Source organism: Typopeltis vanoorti, chromosome 5 (assembly GCF_054136105.1).
Source record: "Typopeltis vanoorti isolate ZY-2024b chromosome 5, IOZ_Tvanoo_1.0, whole genome shotgun sequence".
NCBI classification, from domain to species: domain Eukaryota; kingdom Metazoa; phylum Arthropoda; class Arachnida; order Uropygi; family Thelyphonidae; genus Typopeltis; species Typopeltis vanoorti.
This window is the reverse complement of record NC_143553.1, coordinates 83,612,501-83,635,702: the sequence shown is the minus strand read 5'-3', so window position 1 is coordinate 83,635,702 and position 23,202 is coordinate 83,612,501. Positions and strand designations below refer to the sequence as shown.

The following is a 23,202-nucleotide window of genomic DNA, read 5'->3' as shown; positions in this document are numbered from 1 at the left end:
ACTTGAAGTAGAAAAAGCCATCAAAAGCCTGAAAACTTAAACAGAATGGGAGAGGAAATATTAGCATAACAATTGTTCTCTGCCATTTTGGCAGGAAAAAGACCCAGAGGAAGACCAAGATATATGTGGATTGATACAGTAAAAAGTGCCTTAGAAGATAGAATTATAAGATCTGATAACGTTATTCTTGACATGTAACAGATTGATTTGCAGGAAAATTGTAGACAGGAAGTTAATAATGATGTAAATTTCATGTAGTACTATCATATCCTGACACCCAGTGGTGTGTTGGTAAATTTTTAACACTGGCTCGCTTTATGTTTAACAACCGGCTCGCTTTATGAAAAATTTGATTCTTCACAAAGTTCTGTTGTATCTTCAGATGTCTTTGTTTCAGCTTCTTCAAATTTTGTCCTTTTAATGTTTAAGAAGTTTTGTTTTATTTCATTTTTTCAACTAACGGCTACCTGCTTTTTCGACCGCAAAACTCTAACCCTGATTAAAATTATTTTAATTCTTAAAAAATAAAAATAAAAACATATATTAAAGAAAATTTTCCTATATTACCTACAACTTACCTATTATCAAATGAAATCCTGAACAAAAAAAATGTAACACTAATATTACCACTCATAGTCAATCAAATGACCAGAGACTGTAGCCATCGCGATGAATTTTTGTATTTATCGATAGTGCAACAATGTTACATTTCCAAGAACTTAATGTTGCAAGTTCTTGGAAATTTGCCGAAAAATAAGGCATTATTGTTTATTCAGATACCAGTTCGGGAGTTTTGATAACGTGTTTGTGTTTTAATGAATACAGACATTGTTTAGTAAATAAAATCGTTTCCAAATTCCCGTTCGTAAATTGAGTTTTGTCGGTTTGTGTTTTGTGAATTCTCCTTTATGCATTTATTTTTGATAATAATATATGTAAATATTTATTATACAATTTCAAAATATTTATGAGAAAAAGTATATACCACCATTCATCATCTATCCTTTCATAAAGAAGTTTAACAACCGGCTCGCCCATCTTAAAAACATTAACAACCGGCTCATGTAAGCCGGTGCGAGCTGGTCTCAACACAGCACTGCTGACACCCCCTTGAGGGTACATGTCAGGAATTTGATTATGATGATAGTATATTTTATCATGAAACATCAATTCAATTATTTGTAAATCTGACTACTGTTTCTTTCTTTTTTGTTCTGTTGAAAGATGCTGTTTAAAGCATTATCTGTTTTAAGTATATTTCATTAATTTCATGTATATATTTGTGTGAACGTTTGGTGAAATAGCAATATTTGAAATTATCTTCTTCAGGTAAACTGGTGTGCATCAATCATAAAGACAAACTATGTTTCTGTCCCCCTGATAAGCACTGTCTCAGGTAAAAATAGTTTTCCTTACTGAAATATATGCTTGATTTAACTATTTGTATATGAGACAATTTGATCCCATTTATTAAGTCACATTAGGGACTTGACTGTAATGCAAGCAATATAGTGAGTATCTGACCACCAAGATTATGAGAATAGAATCATTGGAGGCTAAAAATACAGTTTAAAGTTGAATATTATCAATAATATACTTCATATTATCAATAATATCAGTTGCTGTTTGAACATGTCATTGATGATTTCAAAAATGTGTTGTAGGACTAACATTCATTTAATAGAAATTATTAATTTGTTTTCATTTAATTTTCAAATTAAGTTTATATGTGATAGTAGTTTGTGGTTGGTGCTTATTCTTCTTGCTTGGGGAGGAATCTTCACAACCATGTGCCATGTAGTAGTGTGTTAATTTTATTAAGAAGTAGAGTTCTGTTTTTAAGTTAAATTTTTTTTAATTTATAAAGTTCAAAAATGGTAAAAAGATTTCAAAATTAAATTTAATTAAAATAAATTAAAGCACCCAAGTATTGTCATATCTAATATCAGTCTTCTGAAGCACTTCTAGTGAATCAATTAATCTAGATCTTGGTATTTTTCTTGCCATCTTGGCATCAAACAACTGTTTTCCTAACCTTTCTCTCCCATTCTGTTTGTGACCATACCACCTTAGATCAGCTCTGCTCATACATTCTTGAATGCTAACAATGTTAAGTTCCTTCCTAATATCTTAAAAAATTAAGATATTAGGAAGTTTTTATATGATTCTGCCCTTTGATCCATCTGTTCAGGCCGCTAATTTTTCTCAGAAATCTGTGGTCTTTAATTTTTGATGAAGTTTATTCCTACTCATCTCTCAGATCCATAACTTAAAACTGGTTTGAACCGTGTTTTATATAATGTTTAGTGTTTTATATAATTTCTCTCATATTCCATATAAATTTATTCAAATAGTTGCCCAGCATACCAGCTTTGCTTATTTCCAAATTTAATTGCTATCTTTGCTAAAAAGTGTGTCTAAATAGCTGAAATATTTTACTTGCTGTTCCTGCCTATTTTCATAGTTTCGATCTTTTTATTGCACATTTTCATGCCAAATTGATAATCGTGGAGACTTGCACTGGATGCATTTAAGAGTACATCGTCTGCAGTAAACAAAGAGTTAAATTTGATATCTCTGATTTTAATATTTGGTTTAATGCCACTTTCTTTCATAATTTATGAAAGAAATTGTGTGAAATCATAATATTCATTTAACATAACTTCAATGAATGAATAGTAAATCAGATTTAACTGGTTTGCGATCTTGACTGGGTTATATGAGGGTAGTCTGAAAAGTTCGTGGCCTAGCGATGAAAAAACGAATTTACAATTTCAAAATTATTTTTATTTTTCAACATAATCTCCCTTAAGACTAATACATTTATTCCAGCGATGCTCCAGCACCATTATCCCATCCCTAGTGGTTCTCGTAAGATCTGTAGTATTGTAGTGGTTTTCAGTAAGATTTGCAAATACTCCACCACAGCTGCAATCACCTCTCGATTTAAAGAAAAACGCTGACCCGCGAGAAGATTTTTAGTTTTGGGAAGAGATAGAAGTCAGAGGGAGCCAAATCTGGGGAATGGGGTGGATGTTCCAACAATTCATAGTGTAGGTCCCTTAATTTTCCCATTGCCAAAACACCTTTGTGGGCAGGTGCATTGTCCTGATGAAAGATGATTTTTTTTTCGTCTAGTCTGGTTAAAAGATCAGAATAATATTCCCCAGTTATTGTTTTACAGTTTTCAAGATAATTAATAAACAAAATACCTTTAGCATCCTAAATCACCGATGCAATGACACCTTTCCTGCTGATGGACCAGCTTTTGTCCACTGTTTGGATTCTGGTGTGTAATGGTGAATCTAAGTCTCATCCATAGTAATAAATCGATGCACAAAATCAGTTTTATTCTAGTTAAAAGGCCTCAAACACTATTCAGAGATTTTCGTGCATGTGCATTTTTGATCAGTACAGCATCTATTTTGCACAAAGATTTTTTATTTGCAATTCTTCATGCAAAATATGTCCTACACATTCTTTTGAAATGCGTATAGTCTCAGCGATTTCATGCACTTTGACTCGCTGGTCATCCAATTCCATATCATGCACCGATCAATGATTTCTGGTGTTGTTACACTTTTTGGACATCCTTCACGTGGATCATTTTCAAGGCTGGTACAGCTGCGTTTAAACTCTGCAGTCCATTTCTTAATTGTCAAAAACGAAGTAGAAGAGTGCCCATAAACTTTTATGAATTTTGAATGAATTTCTTTTTGTGTTAAACCTTCTTTTATAAAGAATTTTATAACCGCATTACTCAATTTCAACCATTTCAAGGGATACAGACAACACTTTTGACAGCCATATAAAAAACTAATTGATAGAAAGATTTGCAGTTTCATATGGATACTTATGAAAGGTGTACCAACATAGAAAAAAAAAAAAATTGCCGATAGTGTTGCCATTTATGGTCAAGGCCAAGAAGTTTTCAAACCACCCACATAGATGATTTATAAGAGTAGAAATAGTGTGCATCCTTGTCTTACATCTGATCTTACATCAGAACACCTTCCAATGTTTCCTTCAATTCTAATGGCTGTCAACTGAAACACGGCCTGTGTATTGCTCTGTATAGTGTTCTATTTACACTATATAATTGCACCATTTTGAAAAGCCTTTCTCTGGGCATTGAATGCCTTTTCAGATCTATAAAACTTAACTATAGATCTTTGTGTTCCCATGATCTGCTCTTATTAACCTTTATTTGGCATGAACCAACTTCTTCTCTAAGTTTCTCTTCCACAATTTTCGTCAGCTTATTAAATTAATTGTTGAAGCACTTAGTAACAAGATACAACTGTTTTTCAGGTGGTTAACTTCATATTGCTAAAATTGAACGATACTTAAAGTGACTTAGGCCAAGAGTCATCACTTAAGAGACTCTTAAATAAAGGAATACAAAAAATTGACTTCTTTTGGGATGGTTTATGTTAGGAATGTTAATGCGCCACCAAAACGAATCGTAGATGTTGCAGCAGAAACGATCAAGAGACTTTTTTCCAGTCAAAGCACTGGATATAATGAAAATTCTAATAAAATATTAAGGATTATGAGGGAAAAAAAGATGATAGGAGAAGTGAATTTTAGACTGCAAAAATTCTTTACTGTTGTCACTCTGAGACACATTTTTTGAGTTGAAACAAGAATATGTTAGTTATAGTTTATAACTATAACTATGTTACATATATTAGTTACAAGAAAATACAAAGAAAAGAATAGAAAACTGAAAAATTATAATGCTGTTCTAATGATTCATCCAATATCAACGAATATGTTTGCACTGAATTCATCATCATCGAATTCCTGCCATGTACCCTCAAGGGGGGGGGGGGGTACAGGATATGATAGTACTACATGAAAAATTTACATCATTACTAACTTCCTATCTACAATTTTCCTCCAAATCAGTCTGTTACTTGTCAAGACAAGAATATAATCAGATCTTATATTTCTATGTTAAATCTTGAATGAAAGAGAATTTATATTGTATTTCCTTTCATTCAGATTTAACAAGTATCTAAATTCTCGATGTAATACTTGTATTGTTAAATTTCTCCTTTTTTGCTTTACCTAAAATTCTTACCCTGTGTGTGTGTGTGTGTGTTGTGTTTATAATTTGTTATTAATAAAACTTACGATTATTATCTTTAGTGAATATCTCTATCACTTAATATAATTTCTCACGCTTATTTTCACCCTTTTCGCTCTGTGACCACTACTTAAATTGCTCATGTGTGCAAAATTTGGTAGACAAAGAAATTGCCCACAGCTAGAGCCAAATTTCTTTGATACAAATCTGGAATTAACTCCGATGTCCCTCCCATGGACGAGAACGAGAAGCGTCGGAACGGAGTGCAGAGGAATTGAAATGCAGTGTGATGGTCATCGAGGGAGTATATAGTTTTTTGTGACACAAAAACGAGGTTTTTTGCCTCGGATCTGTTCCAGTCGTTCCCGGAGAAAGGAAGTTCCAGTGAGGTCGAGGTGAGATGAATGAGTGTGACTGTGCGGCCAAGTAGAATGCCAACGTACGTATAGGTCTCAGCATAGCAGAAGTTCAGCGTAGGCCGAGAAGGAAATGTGGAACCTCGTGGACCAATATCGGCAGCAGTGCTCTTGAACATCGTAGGCAACGAATCGTGATTGTATTCGCATATCTACCTTCCAGAAGCAAGAACCTAAGGAATGTATCAGCCAGGTAACCTCTTCGAAAAGGGACGAGATGAAGAAAATATGAGGCGTATAATTCCAGTTGATGATCGCAAGTATAAGCCAGTGAGATCCCGACACCTCGGTAAAGTAAGAACTTTTTCCAAAATTTTGTATACAAAGAAAGTCACATTGTGACGGTAAAAGGGACTAATTAGAATTGTGATTTATCAATTGTTGTAGGAGTTGATCCATGGATAGGGAATGATTGAGCTCAGTCAGAAAACTTGGAAAAAGTGCAGCATGAAAATATTTTAATTTGTCATTGTCGAGTAGTTCTTGAACCATTGATTGTGTGAAAATAATCTAGGAGTGTTAAGTAATTAGGACATCCCATTTTAATAGTATTAGATAACATTTCGTGTTGTATGGGAACTAGAATGTTCATGTTTCGTCGAGTTATCTTATTTTACCATTTATACCAACATTAATTAAGTTAGTGTCTAACAAGATAATTGTAACTTGCTTTATTAGTAATGAATAAATTTTTTCTTGTCAACCAAATAACTTGCCTGATCACTACTCTCAATGCACCACTCATAAAGAGAACCTATGTGTAAAATTATTGGGGATAGTCACGACTGCAGTGCGAAATAAGAATATATTAGATTATTGTGTTTGGAAATAGAAAAGGAAAGGATACAAAATAGTGTGCCATACAAGGTGTTTGCTCTTAGATAAAGAAATTTCTGTTATCTATAGAATTTTGGTGGTGCAGCTTAAACAAATAAATTTTCTGAAATTTGAAACAGGGTTAACAATAGTATTCTAACAAAGAAATTGCCTCTAGCCAGAGGCATTTCCTTTGTCTATAGAGTTTTGCACACGTGGGCAATACACTAATAGCGGCCAAGGGATAGAGGTAATAATAAGGGTAGTGTCTGTAAGAATTGTATAGGACAAAAAGTTTAGAATTGAGGAAATAACAAGTAAAAAATAATACAACATAAGCCAAGATTTAAGGAAAGGATATAAGATCATAGAGGAGTAAACACAATTAACAAAATAAATTTATACTCATTATACATCATAAATATAAAGATATATATATAAAAAAATTTTACACTATCATCTAAGGCACTTTTTACCGTATCAATCCACCTATATCTTGGTCTTGCTCTGGGTCGTTTTCCTGCCAACCTGGCAGAGAACATTTGATTTGATAATCTTTCCTCTCCCATTCTGTTTAAGTGACCATACCACCTCAAATTAGCTCTGTTAACTCATTCCTGGATGCTGACAATCTCAAGTTCTTTCCTAATATCCTTGTTCTTAATGTGGTATTGCCATTGATGCCATCTGTTCGTGCCCCTAATCTTTCTCAGGACTCTCATATCTGCAGTCTTTGGTCAAGTGTTTTACTTCTGACCCAGCTCTCAGATCCATTAGTTAGAACTGTTTTGAACATTGTCTTGTATACAACTAATTTATTGTTTTGGCTAATTTCTCTCTTATTCCATATAAATTTATTCAGTTGACTTCCTACCATACCAGCTTTGTTGATTCTGTTGTCTATTTCCATATTTAATTTACCATCTTCACTAAAAATCGTGTCTAAGTAGCTGAATTGTTTTATTTGTTCCACAGATTCTCCATTCACAATACAGTAGACATTTTTAGTGATTCTGCCTATTTTCATTGTCTTAGTCTTTTTATTGGTGACCTTCATTTCAAATCTATTACAACAGCTATTCAATTTAGTCAGGGAATCTTGCAGACTTTTATAGTGGATTTATTTAGAAGTATAACATCGTCCGCATAAAGCAAAGAGCTGAGATTAACATCTCCAATTTTGATATCATGTTTAATACCACTTTCCTTCATAATGTGATCCATATAGATAATGAATAAGAGAGGAGATAATGTACATCCTTGTCTGACACCAGATTTAACATTAAACCATCTTCCTGTACTTCCTTCGATTCTAATTGCTGACTTACAACTCAAATAAAGACTAAGTATTGCTTGATATAATGCCCCATTGACACCATATAACTGTAGCATATTGAATAGCTTCTCTCTTGGCACCTTGTCATATGCCTTTTCCAGATCTACAAAACTTAAATATAGATCTTTGTTATATTCCCATGATTTTTCAACTATTTGTCGTAAAGTGAAGATCTGATCCTGATAGCCTCTATTTGATCTGAATCCAGCTTGTTCTTCACCAAGCTTCTTTTCCACAATCCTTCTCAGCAGTTTCTGAAGTATACATCCATAAATCTTACCAGGACCACTCAGTAAGGAAATATAGTACGCCCACAGATACGAGACCCTTCAACACTTCCGAGCATGTCAACAGAAGGAGAATCCATTCCGATAATAGAGTAATCAAACCTTATTGTGGGGTGAGTTGTTTATTATTACACATCCGAAAATTAACTTTTCTTTTATGATCATTGTAATTTTTAAAATGGTAGCTATTTTGCTTGTATAACAGATGGAAAATTTTATCTATAAAGCACGTGATTTTGCGTGTTTGCGACCAATTTGTACATCCTTCATTTCTTTCTCCCCCTTCAGCATGAATCGACTATTCTTGGCACAAAGTCAAGCGAAGCTCAAGCAAGTGTGGCATACACTACCTCTGTAATTCTCACATTCAGTTTTATTTCCCTTTTTATATATGGGTACTATGAGAGCTCTACTACAATCATCAGGAATTCGTCCCTCTGTCTAGGCCTTCTGAACTATGCAGTGCATCCACTTTTATACCTCCATACTTCAGCAATTCTGGTCGAATATTATGTACTCCTGCTGTGTTTCCACATTTCAAGCCTTTGATGGCTTTTTCTACTTCAAGTATGGATATGTATTCCTGACGTATGCCTGTCGTGTGTTTCTTACCATGATATCACTGCTTGTTTCATTTAGCAATTTTTCAAAGTAATTACTCCATACTTCAAGGATATCTTTTTCTCCACTTTTCATGTCACCTTTATCATCTCTAATTCCTTTTACAGCACTCTTTCCTCCATTTCTGAGCTTCTTCAACAACCTCCAGAATATCTTGCCACCTTCTTGATATTTATTTTTCATATTCTTACCAAAGTCTTCCCATGACATTCGTTTAGCTCGTTTTACACAGCTGTCTATTTCCATATTTAATTTTACCATCTTCACTAAAAATTGTGCCTAAGTAGCTGAATTGTTTTACTTGTTTAGCTTTCTTACATTTGTCTCTGTATTCTCTAAGAGCACAAGCTGACTTATTTTCCAAGAACTTTTGATATGCCTTCTTCTTTTCCTTCACTACCTCTTTAACTTCCTGTGTCCACCATGGAGTTCTGATTTTCCTATCCTTGCATACAACCTCATCACATGCCTCTCTGGCTGAATTAATCAGGGTTTTCTTCAAAGCTTGCCACTGAATCTCCAAGGTTTGGTTTCTGTTCTCAAACTCTTTCATTTTTTTTCTTCAATAATATTTGTGTATTTTAGTCTACAGTTCACATCTGAGAGCTGCACAAATTTTATTCGCTTTAAACATTGTTAGGTGTTATTCTTTTCAAAATGAAATTCAGTTTTATCCTCCTCAAGACTAAATAGTGATCACTTCCAATTTCAAATCCTCTGTACACTCTGGTGTCCTGCACCAGGGAGAAAACATCACTATCGACAATTACATTGTCAATGAGGCTTTTCTTATTCCTTGCCTCATCTCTCCATGTGTATTTGTGCACATTTTTATGTTGGAACATGGTGTTAGTAATAACCAGTCTATGTCCTGAGCAGAAATCCAACTGGTATTTGCCATTATTATTAGCTTTGCTCTTTTCTCCAAATTTTCCCAAAATATTTTTGTATGTCTGATAATCTTTTCCTACTCTGCTATTTAGATCCCCAACAAGGACCAACTTTTCCTTTTTCATTGTATCAGTTGCTTTCTCTAAAGCCTGAAAAAATTTCCCTTACTTCTACCTTAGTAGAACCTTCTTTGGGACCATGGGTACAAATAAGTTTCATTGTCCATTTCCCCATTCTCATATTTGCCCACATCACTCTACTTTGAGACTGCCTGCCATTCAAAAAGATTAACCTTCTTATTTAGTGTTGAATACTATGGCCACTCCATCTTTTACTTGATTGTCATTGCCTGAATATAACATTTTGTATTTAATGCTCAGAAAGTCGCCAGTTTTTGCCTTTTTTTGTTTCAGTCACCCTTATTATGTCTATTTGGTACTTATCTAATGCCCTCAGCTAGCTCCATTTCTTTGCCATTCAGGGACTTCTTATGTTAATAGTACCGATCTTTAACTCTGGTATTGTTGAGTTGCGGTATGTTTTCTGATTTGTTCCAGTAGCTGACTTTTCGTTGTTTGCCCTGGTTCACTGGCAAAAACAATGCGGCTTTGTTTATCCGGGTGACTCCCCACATATTCTGTCATGTTGTACCATCATTTCTATCTTTTGGTTTAAACCAATAAGAATACAATTTGGTCTGCTAAATCCCAAATTGCCATTTGGGATTTAGTGAGTGGAATAATTTGCGCTTACGGGTAGTGAGTGCATCTAGTGTAAATGAATTTAAGGGAAGGTATGATAGCTGGGTTGGGTAATTTACAGCTTCCCTCGATGTGTCCTGGACTCCCTGGAGGTCTCAGATAATAATAATAATAATAATTTGGATTTTTATATTACTGTTTTGAAATGGCATTACTAGAATGTTGTTTCATGGTGTAATACATGCTCACCCTGCTGTCGAAAAGCAATATGCCAGTGCAGAGGTACACGGTACTTTGGGACTTGCACCTCATCAAGATGATGTTAATTGTCGCAGAATATTTTTACGTGTTTTAGTTATAGCTGCTGTTTGGGAAAGATCATCGCATGTCAGAATTATTGACAAGGTTCTTAAGGAAACATGTCAGCACATTATTGGCTACCTTAAAAATTGACCATTATACTCACTTTCTGGTTTTGCATCTACTCACATCAGAAGGACTACACAGAGTAGATATGAGCGGAAACAACTAAATAATGAACTGCATCCTTTGATGGCCATGTTGCAGTACAACAAGGCTAAGATCAAGGAAAAGTTCTATTCACTTAGTGGAACTGTTGGTAAATTCCATAAAAGCTACAAGGTCAACAGTGTGGAAAGAACAATCTCCAGAGGCTCTGAACTTGAAAGATTCTCTTCCTCCCGGCTTACATCTAGACTGGCAAAGATGGAAAACATTGAATAGACTTCGTTCTGGAATGGGCAGATCATAGCAGAATGTGGGCTGATAAGGGGGACTACACAATGACAGCTGCTCATGTGGTGAAACACAAACCATGGATCATCCTCTGCAATGCAGCTTAATAGACATAAATAATATATGTAACCGAGAAGATTTAATGCAGTGTAATGAAACAGCTTTAAAGTGTATATTAGTCACTGGATGAGAGAAATTTGACATTTTATGCAAGTGGCATTTTTATCTTTTAATTTATGTGCTTTTAATGCAGTGTTTCTCAACGTGGGGCATACGCCCCCACAGGGAGGAAATTAGAAAATGATGTTCCATTCGTCACCTCATCACTGATATACTCAAAACACTCACCATTGTCGGTGGGGGGCATCAAAATCTTTGAGGCATTGAGGTGGGGCATGATCCAAAAAACGTTGGGAAATACTGTTTTAATGTCTATTTCTTTAAATGTATGCTTTTAATCGTTTATATGCATCCCCTTGCATTTTCTGTAGTTCATGCACGAAATATATATATATTTTTTCCCCTCTTCCCCCACTAACAGGTATCGATACACCCTGGATGAACTTCCAGTAATGCTACATCGTTTGAAAGTAAGAGCGGAATCATTTGACAATTGGGCAGTAAAAGTGAAGAATGCTCTAGAAGCTACTGATAGGAATAGATTAGGTACTAAATTTGGTGTCATATTGGTACTGGATGCTGAATATTTGTGTTATGTTGTTTAGAATGATTGCCAGATTATATTCTTACTTATCTTTCATTATTAAAATGAATTATATTTATTTTATAGCTTTTTTTAAATAGTGATTCTGATTAAGTTGATCCAAGTTGAATTATATTCTAAACCTTACTAATGTTGGTATTATTCTTATATAATTTTTTTTTGAAGTAATTTTGTTGCATTTATATGTATGCTCTAACTAAAAAGTAAAACGGGGCTGGATTAATTCTTATGAGTACTATGTACTTATGTTAATCAAACTACCATTGATCATCATGAAATTTAATTTCAAATAAGTCATAATTTTACTTTTAACTAATGAAATATGAATAGACTCTTATTTCCCACAAAGTTACTGTTTATACCAGTCATGATGTTTGCATTTTATGACTCCAGTTGGGCAAATGAAATTACATTATACAGGGCTTAGCAAATTATTCAAAAATACTACTCACTGTGGAAAAAAAATGTACTCATCAAGATTCAGGAATTCATGCTAATTTTAGTAGTTGGTGACTTATGTCTGGACAGCACGGGTCACAAGTCTTCTCTGCCAGTCTGTCTGTCTTAGTGAATCCTCCAACCTCAGCCCAGTATGAAGAGAAATTTGATCTGGCTATCTCTCTCATGTAGTTTGCCTCTTCTTAATTGTCTTGCTTATTTACTAAGACTAATACATAAAGAACTACAGAGAAGACCAATGATCTAGTTTTCTCTGATAGATAATTTTCAATTCTTTCTGATCTTGGTGAGCTGAGTGATTATGGATCTATCCATTGTAATCTGTAAATTAAATTAGCCAAGAAATTTTATTCTTCCTTAATCCTTTTCCAAACTGTAAGCAAAGTTGTGCATGACATACCTTTACGACTAGACTACTTATGTATAGAGGCTGATGACTTCGCATTAATTGCCTTAGTATCCCTACAATTTAATTCCTGGAATGGCTGTGTAATGTCGTCCATGTGGTGATTTGGTTGGAGCCATATGAGTAATCATCTTTGTATATGTTTTAACTAATGCTACTTCCTTTCAGAAGTACATTAAGAGCGATCCTAGACCATTTGCAACCTTTATTGAGGAGGAGCCAAACTTAGCAAAATACCAAGTTTAAATGAATGCAGAAGTCATATTGTGGAATATCGAGACAATTGATTTGAAGTCATTGACCTCTATACACAACCTTTGTGAAGATGCTTCATGCACAAACTTTGTTTACACTTCAAAAAAGATTAAGCAAGAATATAATTTTTTGGCAAGAATAATTTACTTTCTAATCAAGTGAAAGAATTTTCTGTACCTATCTCTGATCCAGAGTATTCTAATTATTATTAGTAGGTGATAATCCTTTTGCTACTTGTATATGAGATTTATGTACATTAATTCATCCTTGATATCTTGGTAATCCAAGGCAACCAGTAGCCAAATACCTAGGGGTACAGATAAAGGGTTTTGCTTTGCAGCTCATATCAATCATGTCTGCTCAAAGGTAAATAGGATGGCTACACCTTATTAAAAGTTTTAATATTTAGCTATAAATTAATTTAAAGACCTGTTACTTAACCATCATAGCTGGCTAAGCATGGAACTGTTTACCACTTGAGTCAGCCTGGTTGGCCAAGCGTATCTACTCTTCAGCCAAGAGGCTACTGGTTCAAATCCTGCCAAGGGTATGGGTGTTTGTGATTGTCCTACTAACTGTATACCATATGTACTGCTGTAACCTGTTTCCTTGTGCAGTATGACCTTTGATATCTTTGTGCCATAAAAATCAAATAAATTAAAATTTCACATGTGAAAAGGCTGTAAAATTCTTTGCAAATGCTGTGATCCACCCTGACACATTAATCAGCCAAGCAGTAGACTATAATGAGCATGACCCTGCAACACAACATACAAAAACTATAATGAACAGGTATGTGTTTTTAAACCCAATGCAATGCCAGAAGTTCCAAAATCGGGATGCCAAAGGCTCAATAATATCCCTAGACCATTATGGTCTACTGCAGGATGGTAAAGTTAATAAACAGATATCTCATGACAAATGTTAAAAAATAAAAAAAAAAAAGAATTCAAAAAAAAAAAAACTGGTGGTCATTAATTATCCTTAATCCAGCAGGTGCTTGTAAATCCGAAAAAGGTATAAATGACCACAGGTCCAATCAATCCATTGTAACTTTAACGAGTAACTTTCATATCTTTCTGGATCTGGTTCACTCTGATTAGACCTCAATAAAGCTTGAAACCATTCTGGGAGTGAATGGCCCTTAATGCATGACATTATTTATTTCCAAAAAGGAAGTGTGCTTTTACATTTTGGGATACCATCAATTGATGTGAAGTTTTCAGTCTCTTTACACAAGTAGCCTAGTCATGAAGATATGAGGTGTGACAATTTAATTCCTGGAATGGCCGTGTGGTGATTTGGTTGGAGCCATGTTAGTAATCATCTTTGTATATGTTTTAACTAATGCTAGCGTAAACATAAAGCTGATAGAGCCATTTGATAGTTGGCCATTGCAAAAACAATAAAGATCTGCATGTGAACTTTAGCATAAAAATGTGTGATTGAAATGTAAAGCAGTGTGCTAACATCAAATTTTGTGTGAAAATTGGAAAACTGCTACTGAGATGTTGGAGCTGTTGAAAGTGGCATATGGCGTTGGATGCACTGAAAAAGCCTATAGTTCACCTTTGGGGGGGGGGGGGGGGGACATGTCATGTTCACAGTTCAAGACCATGCTGGTGTTTATTTGATTACAAGGGCTAGTCCACCATGAATTCATTGAACAGGGACAAATGGTCAACCAACAATGCTATTTAGAGGTGCTGAAAAGATTACGAGATTCTGTTCAGAAAAAAAAGGCCTGAATTTTGTCCTGACAAGTGGATCATCCATCATGACAATGCACCAAGCCATAGTGTGCTGATTGTGAGAGAGTTTCTGGCCAAAAAAGCAATTGTCAAATTAGGTCATCCTGCTTATTCACCTGACTTAGATCCCTGTGATTTCTGGCTGTTTCCAAAATTGAAAGCTGTGCTAAAAAGGACAAAGACTTTCTGACATCACTGATATCCAGCATAATGTGATAAAGGAACTCAAGAGTATTCCATAAAAGAGTTCCAGGTCTGTTTCCAAACATGGGAACACTGTCTAAACCAGTGTATAAATGCATAAGAGAACTAATTCGAAGGTGACAGTGGCCACTAATGGATAGGTCCGAATGTAGGTTTTACAAGTGCATTCCAGGAATTGTCACACCTCGTACTTCTACACGTTTGGCTACAGTAAGTGTAACCAAACTTTGTTTGTTTGATTACACATGGAAAAAGGATTAATTTAGAATATAATTTCTTGGCAAATAACAGTTACTTTCTAACCAAGGGGGGAAAAATTTCTACATTGTAATTAGTCTTCTTACTTCCTCCATGTAACTCATTATCAGAGATTAATTAGCCCAGTTTGATAAACTGATCAACTTTATCTGTTTAGTAAGCAGTCCTGAAGAAGTATTTCCATTATGATTCCCACCTAGAATCATCAGCTTTGTTTTACTAATGTTAATCTTTCACTCCTTATAATGATCTATATATGATTCTCTTCTTCCAAGTAGGTCATTCATGTCCTTTTCACATTCTGTTATTAGTACTATGTCATCAACATATGTTTAGTTTTTGATTTTTGAGCTACCTTTCAGTATGCCTCTATTCCAGTCATCCAGAGATCTCTTGATGCGATCTCTTCACTACAGAGATTGAAAACTCCAGGAAATAGTATACAACCTTGCCTTACTCCTTTTTCTAAAGAAACTAATTTGATGATGTGTTATCAATTGTTGTTGCAGTTTGGTTATTGTTATAAAGTTGACTTATTAACTAGATGAGACTAACTTATTATTTTCCACATCAGTTTCCAATTTATGCAGTTGAAGGTTTTGGTGTAGTCAATAAAGCATGAGTAAGCAAGGCTATTGAATTCTCTTGATTTCTCAATAAGGTGTCTGAGGTTTGAGATCTGGTTTCAGGTACTTCTTCCCTTAATGAATCCAGCCTGTTCTCATGAGATGAGACTCCTTCAAGTGGTTATTAATTCCTTCTTTGATAATATTGAACATGATTTTACTTGCATTTGAGATTAATTTTATTGTGCTATAATTTTCACATTTCTTGGTGCTTCCTTTTTTATACATTGATTATAAATATAGTCTTCATCCAGTCCATTGGACAGATGCCAGTAGCCCAAATTTTATTGCATTATTTCAGTGTTATCTCTGCTCTGGCCAAGAATTTATCATCTTGGTGTTGATATCATCCATGCCTACTGCTTTTCCAGGTTTTTTTTTTTTTTTTTTTAATAGCTAGCACCATTCTCTCTCTGAGAATGGGAGGTTCATTTTCCCATGTTTGTGCCACGCTCATGGTCTAATATATCTGAATTTTTTTCTATAGATCTTCAACTTCTTTCCATCTCTAGATTTTTTTTTTTTTTAAGGAGGTGCCCATCTTCTATGTTGTATTTTTTTTCCCATTGAAACTGTTAGTTCTTCGATTTTGAAAGGGGAAACTTTGTTTCATTACTGCTGCATGAGACTCTGTTTCATTGTATATTTTATTGATGTATGTTTTACCTGATTTCTTTGTAATAATTTCTGTTGCTTTCATTGGTTATTCCTGAAGCTGATCAGATCAAGTTTCTCTTGATATAATCTTATTGATTTTCTTTCCACTTGCTTCTGGGCTATAATGTTTTGCTATTTCAGTCAAAGTCATCTTGGCCTAGTTACACAGTTCATCTGATGCGGCATTTTCTATATGCTATAAGACCTCATGGAATCTTGCTTCTTTCATTCTTATATGTTCCATAGATTCTGGTAAAATCATTGGTTTTAAATAGATCCTAACATGAGCAGTTCGTAAGCTGTTCCATCGTCTGTTCTGGAATGAGTCTGAGTTGTACCATTTTAATCTATCTCCAGGTGTATTATTCTCTTATGTTGTTGGAAAAGTGTGTTTATGATGTAGTTCATTCTCAGTGCAAAAATCTATTGGCCTTTCATCTCTTTGATTTCTAATGGTAACTCTGTATCTCCCCCCCCCCCATACCACACACTCTTCTGTCATTATTTCTTTCTTTCGGAGGGTGTCAGTGGTATCTTCTTCAGTTTCAACTGTAAGATTATATATATAAACCTGAAAAAATGTGATTGGTAGTTTTTTTTCTTTTTCATTAATCTTTATGGTCATAATTTTGTTGTTGATAATGTTGACACAATGTGCAGATTTTGCAGTGACTATCAATCATCAGTTACTCAAGATTAGTAGAATTCTTGTAAACCAGAGAAGTAGTTAAAATTGTTGGGAGTGGGGGATTATAGATTGCCATTTTGCACATTTTAATCAAAAAGTTATGTGGACTCTTCAAATGTCTTATTTAATATAAGCTTCAATTTTTAAGTGAGAATTAAATATGTTCAGCTTTGTTAGTAAACATTTATTATCTAGAAGTAAGTAATTGATTATGTTATTGTGAATGGTGATAACTTCAAAATTGTTCGCATAATTCAGCAGACAAGGGACTTGAAATAGAACATGATCATTTAGTTTAAAGCCATATGAAAGTGAATATCACATTAAAAAGGGGAAAAAATTCAAAAGTTTAAGAATTCGGTTTTATTTCTCTTTTTATAGAGTAGAGTACTCATCACTATGAGAATCCTACTCTAATCATCTGGAATTTGACTTACTGACTGGGCCTTCTAAATTATGTAGTACAGCTACTATAAAATTTTTCATCATCATCATCAAATTCCTGCCATGTACCTTCAAGGGGTGTACAGGATATGATAGTACTACATGAAAAATTTACATCATTACTAACTTCCTATCTACAATTTTCCTCCAGATCAGTCTGTTACTTGTTAAGACTCCAATATTATCAGACCTTATATTTCTGTCGTCTAAGGCACTTTGTACCGTATCAATCCACCCATATCTTGGTCTTCCTCTGAGTTGTTTTCCTGCCAAACTGGCAGAGAACACTTGTTTTGCCAATCTTTCCTCGCCCATTCTGTTTAAATGACCATACCACCTGAGATTAGCTCTGCTAACACATTCCTGGATGCTGACAATGTCTAGTTCTTTCCTAATATCCTTGTTTTTAATATGATATTGCCATTGATGCCATCTGTTCACCCCTCTAATCTTTCTCAGGACTCTCATATCTGCGGTCTCTAGTCTTTGGTCAAGTGTTTTACTTCTGACCCAGCTCTCAGATCCATAAGTTAAAACTGGTTTGAACACTGTCTTGTATACAGCTAATTTAGTGCTCCAACTAATTTCTCTCTTATTCCATATGAATTTATTCAATTGACTTCCTACTATACCAGCTTTGTTGATTCTGTTGTCTATTTCCATATTTAATTTACCATCTTCACTAAAAATCGTGCCTAAGTAGCTGAAATGTTTTACTTGTTCACAGGTTCTCCGTTCGCAATGCAGTTGACACTTTCAACGATTCTGCCTATTTTCATTATCTTTGTCTTTCATTAACTTTCATTATCTTTATCACTGCTTGCCATTCAAGAAGATTAACTTCGTATTTTGTGTTGAATACTATGGCTACTTCTTCTTTTCCTTGATTGTCATTGCCTGAATATAACATTTTGTATTTATTGCTCAGAAAGATCTCACCAGTTTTGGACTTTTTTGTTTCAGTCACCCCTATTATGTCGATCTGGCACTTATCTAATTCCTCAGCTAGCTCCATTTCTTTGCCATTCAGGCTTCTTATGTTGATAGTACTGATCTTTAACTCTGGTGATGTTGAGTTGGGATGTGTTTTCAGATTTGTTCCAGTAACTGATTTTTCACTGTTCGCTCTGGTTCCCTGACGAAAACAACGCGGGGGCCTTGTTCAACCGGGATGAAATTTTGTCACGTTGTACCATCATTTTTTATTTTGGTTTAACCAATAAGAATACAATTTGGTTGGCTAAATCCCAAATTGCCAGCCCATCCTCATTCATTCAGTTTCCAGGTAGATATCCAACAGGGTGCACCGCGAGAAGGGGAGGATTGGACATTAGGTCAGAAGCGCTGGTTGGTTCTCCGCATTCCTTTGAAAGGCTATGTGGAGGTCTCCTCTCAGTTATACAGCTTTGACCCTTAACACCCCTCTATTTGAGCATTCCTGGTTAAATATTTTATCTGCCTTGGGTGTTTCAAATTAAAGTACCTCCTGTTCAGAGCAATCTGTAGAGAGAACCAGTAGACAAAATACTCTCAGACATGGTTGCTATCCTAACCAGATCATGGGCAAGAGATTTTGATATTTAAAAAAGTCAAAATCTCTTGAGACAGGGGAAGAGAATTACATTATTGTGAAATGATTTTGGGTCAATGACAAAGTTATTCGATGATGTTTATTTCGCTCATTTCATAAAACAATATCGTACAAAAAGCATATTACATAGGGCTGACATGCTGCAAGCAGCTGTCATCAGTGGAGGTGACATTCAGTGTATTAGACTTTTTGCAGGATCAATAACTGAAATTCCCTAAAGCATTGTCTACATTAGAACACAGTTGATCTGTCAAAGGGTTTCACACACGATGTGAGATTTTCTTTCAGATCTGCCAGGTTAAGAACTTTGATCTGGCACATACTTTTGAGGTAACTTCAAATTCAAACAGCACGGAAGTTAAGGTCTGGCAAATGTAATTGCCATTTCATCGAAAATGGTGAACTGATTATTCTATTGTCTGTGAAATTTTGATGCACTAATTATTGAATTTCATGTTCTATATGGAGAGGTGCTCCATCTTGCATCAACACTGTTGTGTTTGGACACCCTGTTTGCTCAGTTGTGGGATGACAAAACTGCTCAACATGCCCCAGTAACGTGCAGCCCTGATTATGCAGGTTATAGGTCTGGTTTGATGTATTTCTTTGAAGAAAAATAGCCCAATAATGAACTTGCCATGAATCTTATCCATACTCTGACCCTTAGTAAATGAAGGAACTTGTTGAAATGCACAGGGATTCTTTGTAGTGCAGATGAAGCAGTTTTGAATGTTTACTGTTCCACAAACATGAAAATGTGCTTCGTCAATCCATAGGATGTTCCTAGGTGAATCCTCATCCACTTCTATGTGCGCCAGAAATATTAGGCATCTCCCATTTGCAGATTTCTCCATATTGTGGTGTATGGCATATCTAATTGTCTTGCTACATGACATGCATTGTATGAACCTACAATATTCTCATTTGACTGCTCAAGAACTGCATTTGCAACATCTTCAGTCATTTGCTGAATTCCAGATTTACATCCCCTTCCTGGTTGGGTTGTTGAACCATTTGTCTCTTCAAATTAACAAACCATACATTGCACTGCATTCGGTTCACATGGTCTGCGAAATTCGCCCTTTTTTCACTCACAGCACCTTGTTTTCCATATCAGTCAATTATTGAACCTTTTTTTTTTTTTTTTTGTTAAAATTTCTTTCTCATGAACTGGTTAAGAGATGGTTTCCAGCAGACGAATCACTGCCTGACCACAAATCCGAATGCCTAGTCTGGCAACCTGACAAGAAGAGTCAATTCATGCTCAAGGGGGAGGAAAAATAAAGGATGTATGAATTGGTCACCAACATGTGAAATCACGTGCTTTATACATAAAATTTTCCAACTGTTATATGAACAAAATAGTTACCACTTTAAAAACTCGAAATGGATTCTCCTTCTTTTGAGATGTGTAGAATTGGCAAAGGGTCTCACATCTGTGGGCGTATAGTACCCACCAAGTTTGAGGATATTCCATCTCTACAAATTGCTCTGAATAAAATAACTTCGATTTGAAACATCCTGTGTGCGTACACACACACACACACACAGGGTTTGGACAGAATAATAGATATGCTTGTTATACATACCATATTTCATTATTAATATAGTGTTGGACCACGTTTTGCCTTCAGTACAGCCTGAATTCTTTTTGGAGTGTACTTGAACAAGTTTTGAATAGTTTCTGATGGAATATGTACCATTCTTCTTGAATGTTCAATAATGTTCAAATCTGAGGCCAGGGAAGATGTTTGTTTCAGCAATGAACTACAGTGAGTTGGCATAATGAAAAAAATTATAAAAAGAAGGAAAACTCATGTAAAAATGTTTGTTTCAGCAATGAACTACAGTGAGTTGGCATAATGAAAAAAATTATAAAAAGAAGGAAAACTCGTGTAAAAATTTTATTAATGTAAAATTTTTGCCTAAGTATCATATCTTATATTAGCTACCTTGAGTAGCTAATATAAGATAACTAAAAAAATGTCAATTTCCTAACTTATTTAACAAAATTATATAAATATATACATAGTCAAATTACAGTTAGGAAAAATTAACAGATTTAAAAAGTACTATCTTCCACAAAGGGGACAGACATAGACTATCAGATCTGTATCATTCCAATCCAAATAAGATTACTTGTAGAGATTACAGCAGATTCTAAAGACCAGCTATAAGTCATAGTGTACCAGTCAGAAATGCAGAGAAACAAGTATATCTTGATATACCAGGCATATGAACAATATTTCCAGGTTAACTCTAGTAAAAAATCAAACTAAAATTGGTGAGAATATCTTTTTAATGTGATAGTCATCTGAATAAGTAATGCATTGATACAGTTAAAAAAATATTTAGTTAAGATGAATTAACTACAGATATTTTGTAAATATTTTCAACAGTGCATATGTGTTACTTATTAAGAATAAATAACACACAGTTGTCTATTATTAAACTATAATCATCTGCTCTAAGATAACATACAGAAAAAAGGAAAACAGCTGTGTAAGAGTAAATGAAAATCATAGGAAAAACTTTGGTAAGGATATAGAGGATAAATATCAGAAATATTCAGGGGGTGGGGGTATAGAAAAAAACTTAGACATGGAGTAATGTAAAGGAACCAGTAATAAAGGTGACATAAAAACAGAAATATTCTAGATCTCTGGAGTAATTACTTGAAATGTAGCTAAATGAAACGGGAACTGACAGAACAGTGGTACAACAAAAACACACGTGCGTGCGTGCAGGGGGTTGGACAAAATAATGAAAAGACTAAGATTTTTAGGAATAGAATTTGTTTGTGTTGGCTACATCGAAAAAAAAAACATCTCGTGGCAGCACAGAATGTTCTTGTTTTGTTTACACTATGTAGTTCTCATATAAGTGCATTAGTGATTATACTGAGTGATAATTTATGTTAAAAAATCGGAAAATGTCTGACATTGAAAGAGGACAAATCGTTGTTGCATGTTTAGCTGGAGCGTCAGTTACAAAAACTGTACATTATAAGGTGTATTGATATCAGCAGTTTCGAAAGTTATGTTCGCATAAACAGATCATGGCAGGACATCATCATTGAAGAGAAACAGTGGATAAAAATCAAAAATGACAAAGATTGGAGACATTGAATAAGGATTGTTTCAAAAAAAAAAAACAAAAACAGAATTACTGCAGAACTAAATATTCACCTTGCAGAATCTCTTTCCACACAAACTATCTGGCTTAAGCTTCATAAATCCAATATTCATGGTAAAGCTCCAATTGCTAAACTTCTGATCACTGAAAGTAACGCTCAGATGTGTAAATGATGATGTCAACCATTAAACTGTTCATTAGAAAACTGGAAACAGGTGATATGGTGAGATGAGTCGACCTTCATGCTATTTCCTATATCAGGACAAGTTTATGTTTGGAGAATACCCAAGGAAGTCTACAAGCCAGAATGTGTGATTCCAACACATAGTTGATTCTGTGATAGGAAGTTAGGAATATAGTGCAGCAATATCCTGGTATTTCGTTGGTCTGGTTATTGCTTTTAATGGCAGAATTACTTCGAGAGATTATTTGGACATTTTGAGTAATCAGGTACATCACATGATCCAAATGTTATTTCCAAACAACAATGCAGTATTCCAAGATAACAAATACTCCATTCACACAGCTTGGACTATACAGCTGTTTGAAGAGCATGAATGTGAATTTTAACATCTTCCCTATCAAAAGAATTATAAAAAAACAGAGAAAAACTCTTGTAAAAATCCTTATTTTTTTACATGACATAGACCATTGGATCTGTTTGATTTCATTGGATTCATTGCATGACAACATAATGATGTGTGATAGTTCATGTTTGATCAAAAATATTTCTCTTTGCTTCTGTTTTGTGTGAAGTTCACTAAAACTGCAATTTCCTGCTTTGTCTGAATTGTGAAAGATATGTATAATCCATAGTCACTTTTTTTTTAAATGGATTGTATTTTATTCATAATTCTTATTCATAAATAAGACTCAGTGACTTCGTTATTGGTAATAATGATATCTTCATACTCGTTAAGGACATGAGTGTACAGAAGGTAGGAAGTGAAATAGCATGATCACCACTTAGATCAGAACTCCTTGCTAGACTCAAATGAGGCAGTAATGGGAAACATGACAACTAGGGTTTTTGAGTCTGCTATCTCTCTCTCTCTCTCTCTGTGTGTGTGTGTCTCCCCTTCCCCAGA

At 34.6% G+C, this 23,202-nt stretch overlaps 1 protein-coding gene across 2 annotated transcripts in view; it reads left to right on the top strand.

Annotated features, from left to right (window-relative positions):
* Positions 1-23,202, top strand: part of Kdm5 (Lysine demethylase 5) — a 561,081-nt gene that overhangs the window by 262,690 nt on the left and 275,189 nt on the right. For both annotated transcript variants that reach the window (XM_090393222.1, XM_090393221.1), the window contains 2 exons: positions 1,330-1,396; positions 11,458-11,582. In XM_090393222.1, the coding sequence (XP_090249348.1) occupies positions 1,330-1,396; positions 11,458-11,582 (192 nt within the window). The remainder of the gene's footprint in view (positions 1-1,329; positions 1,397-11,457; positions 11,583-23,202) is intronic.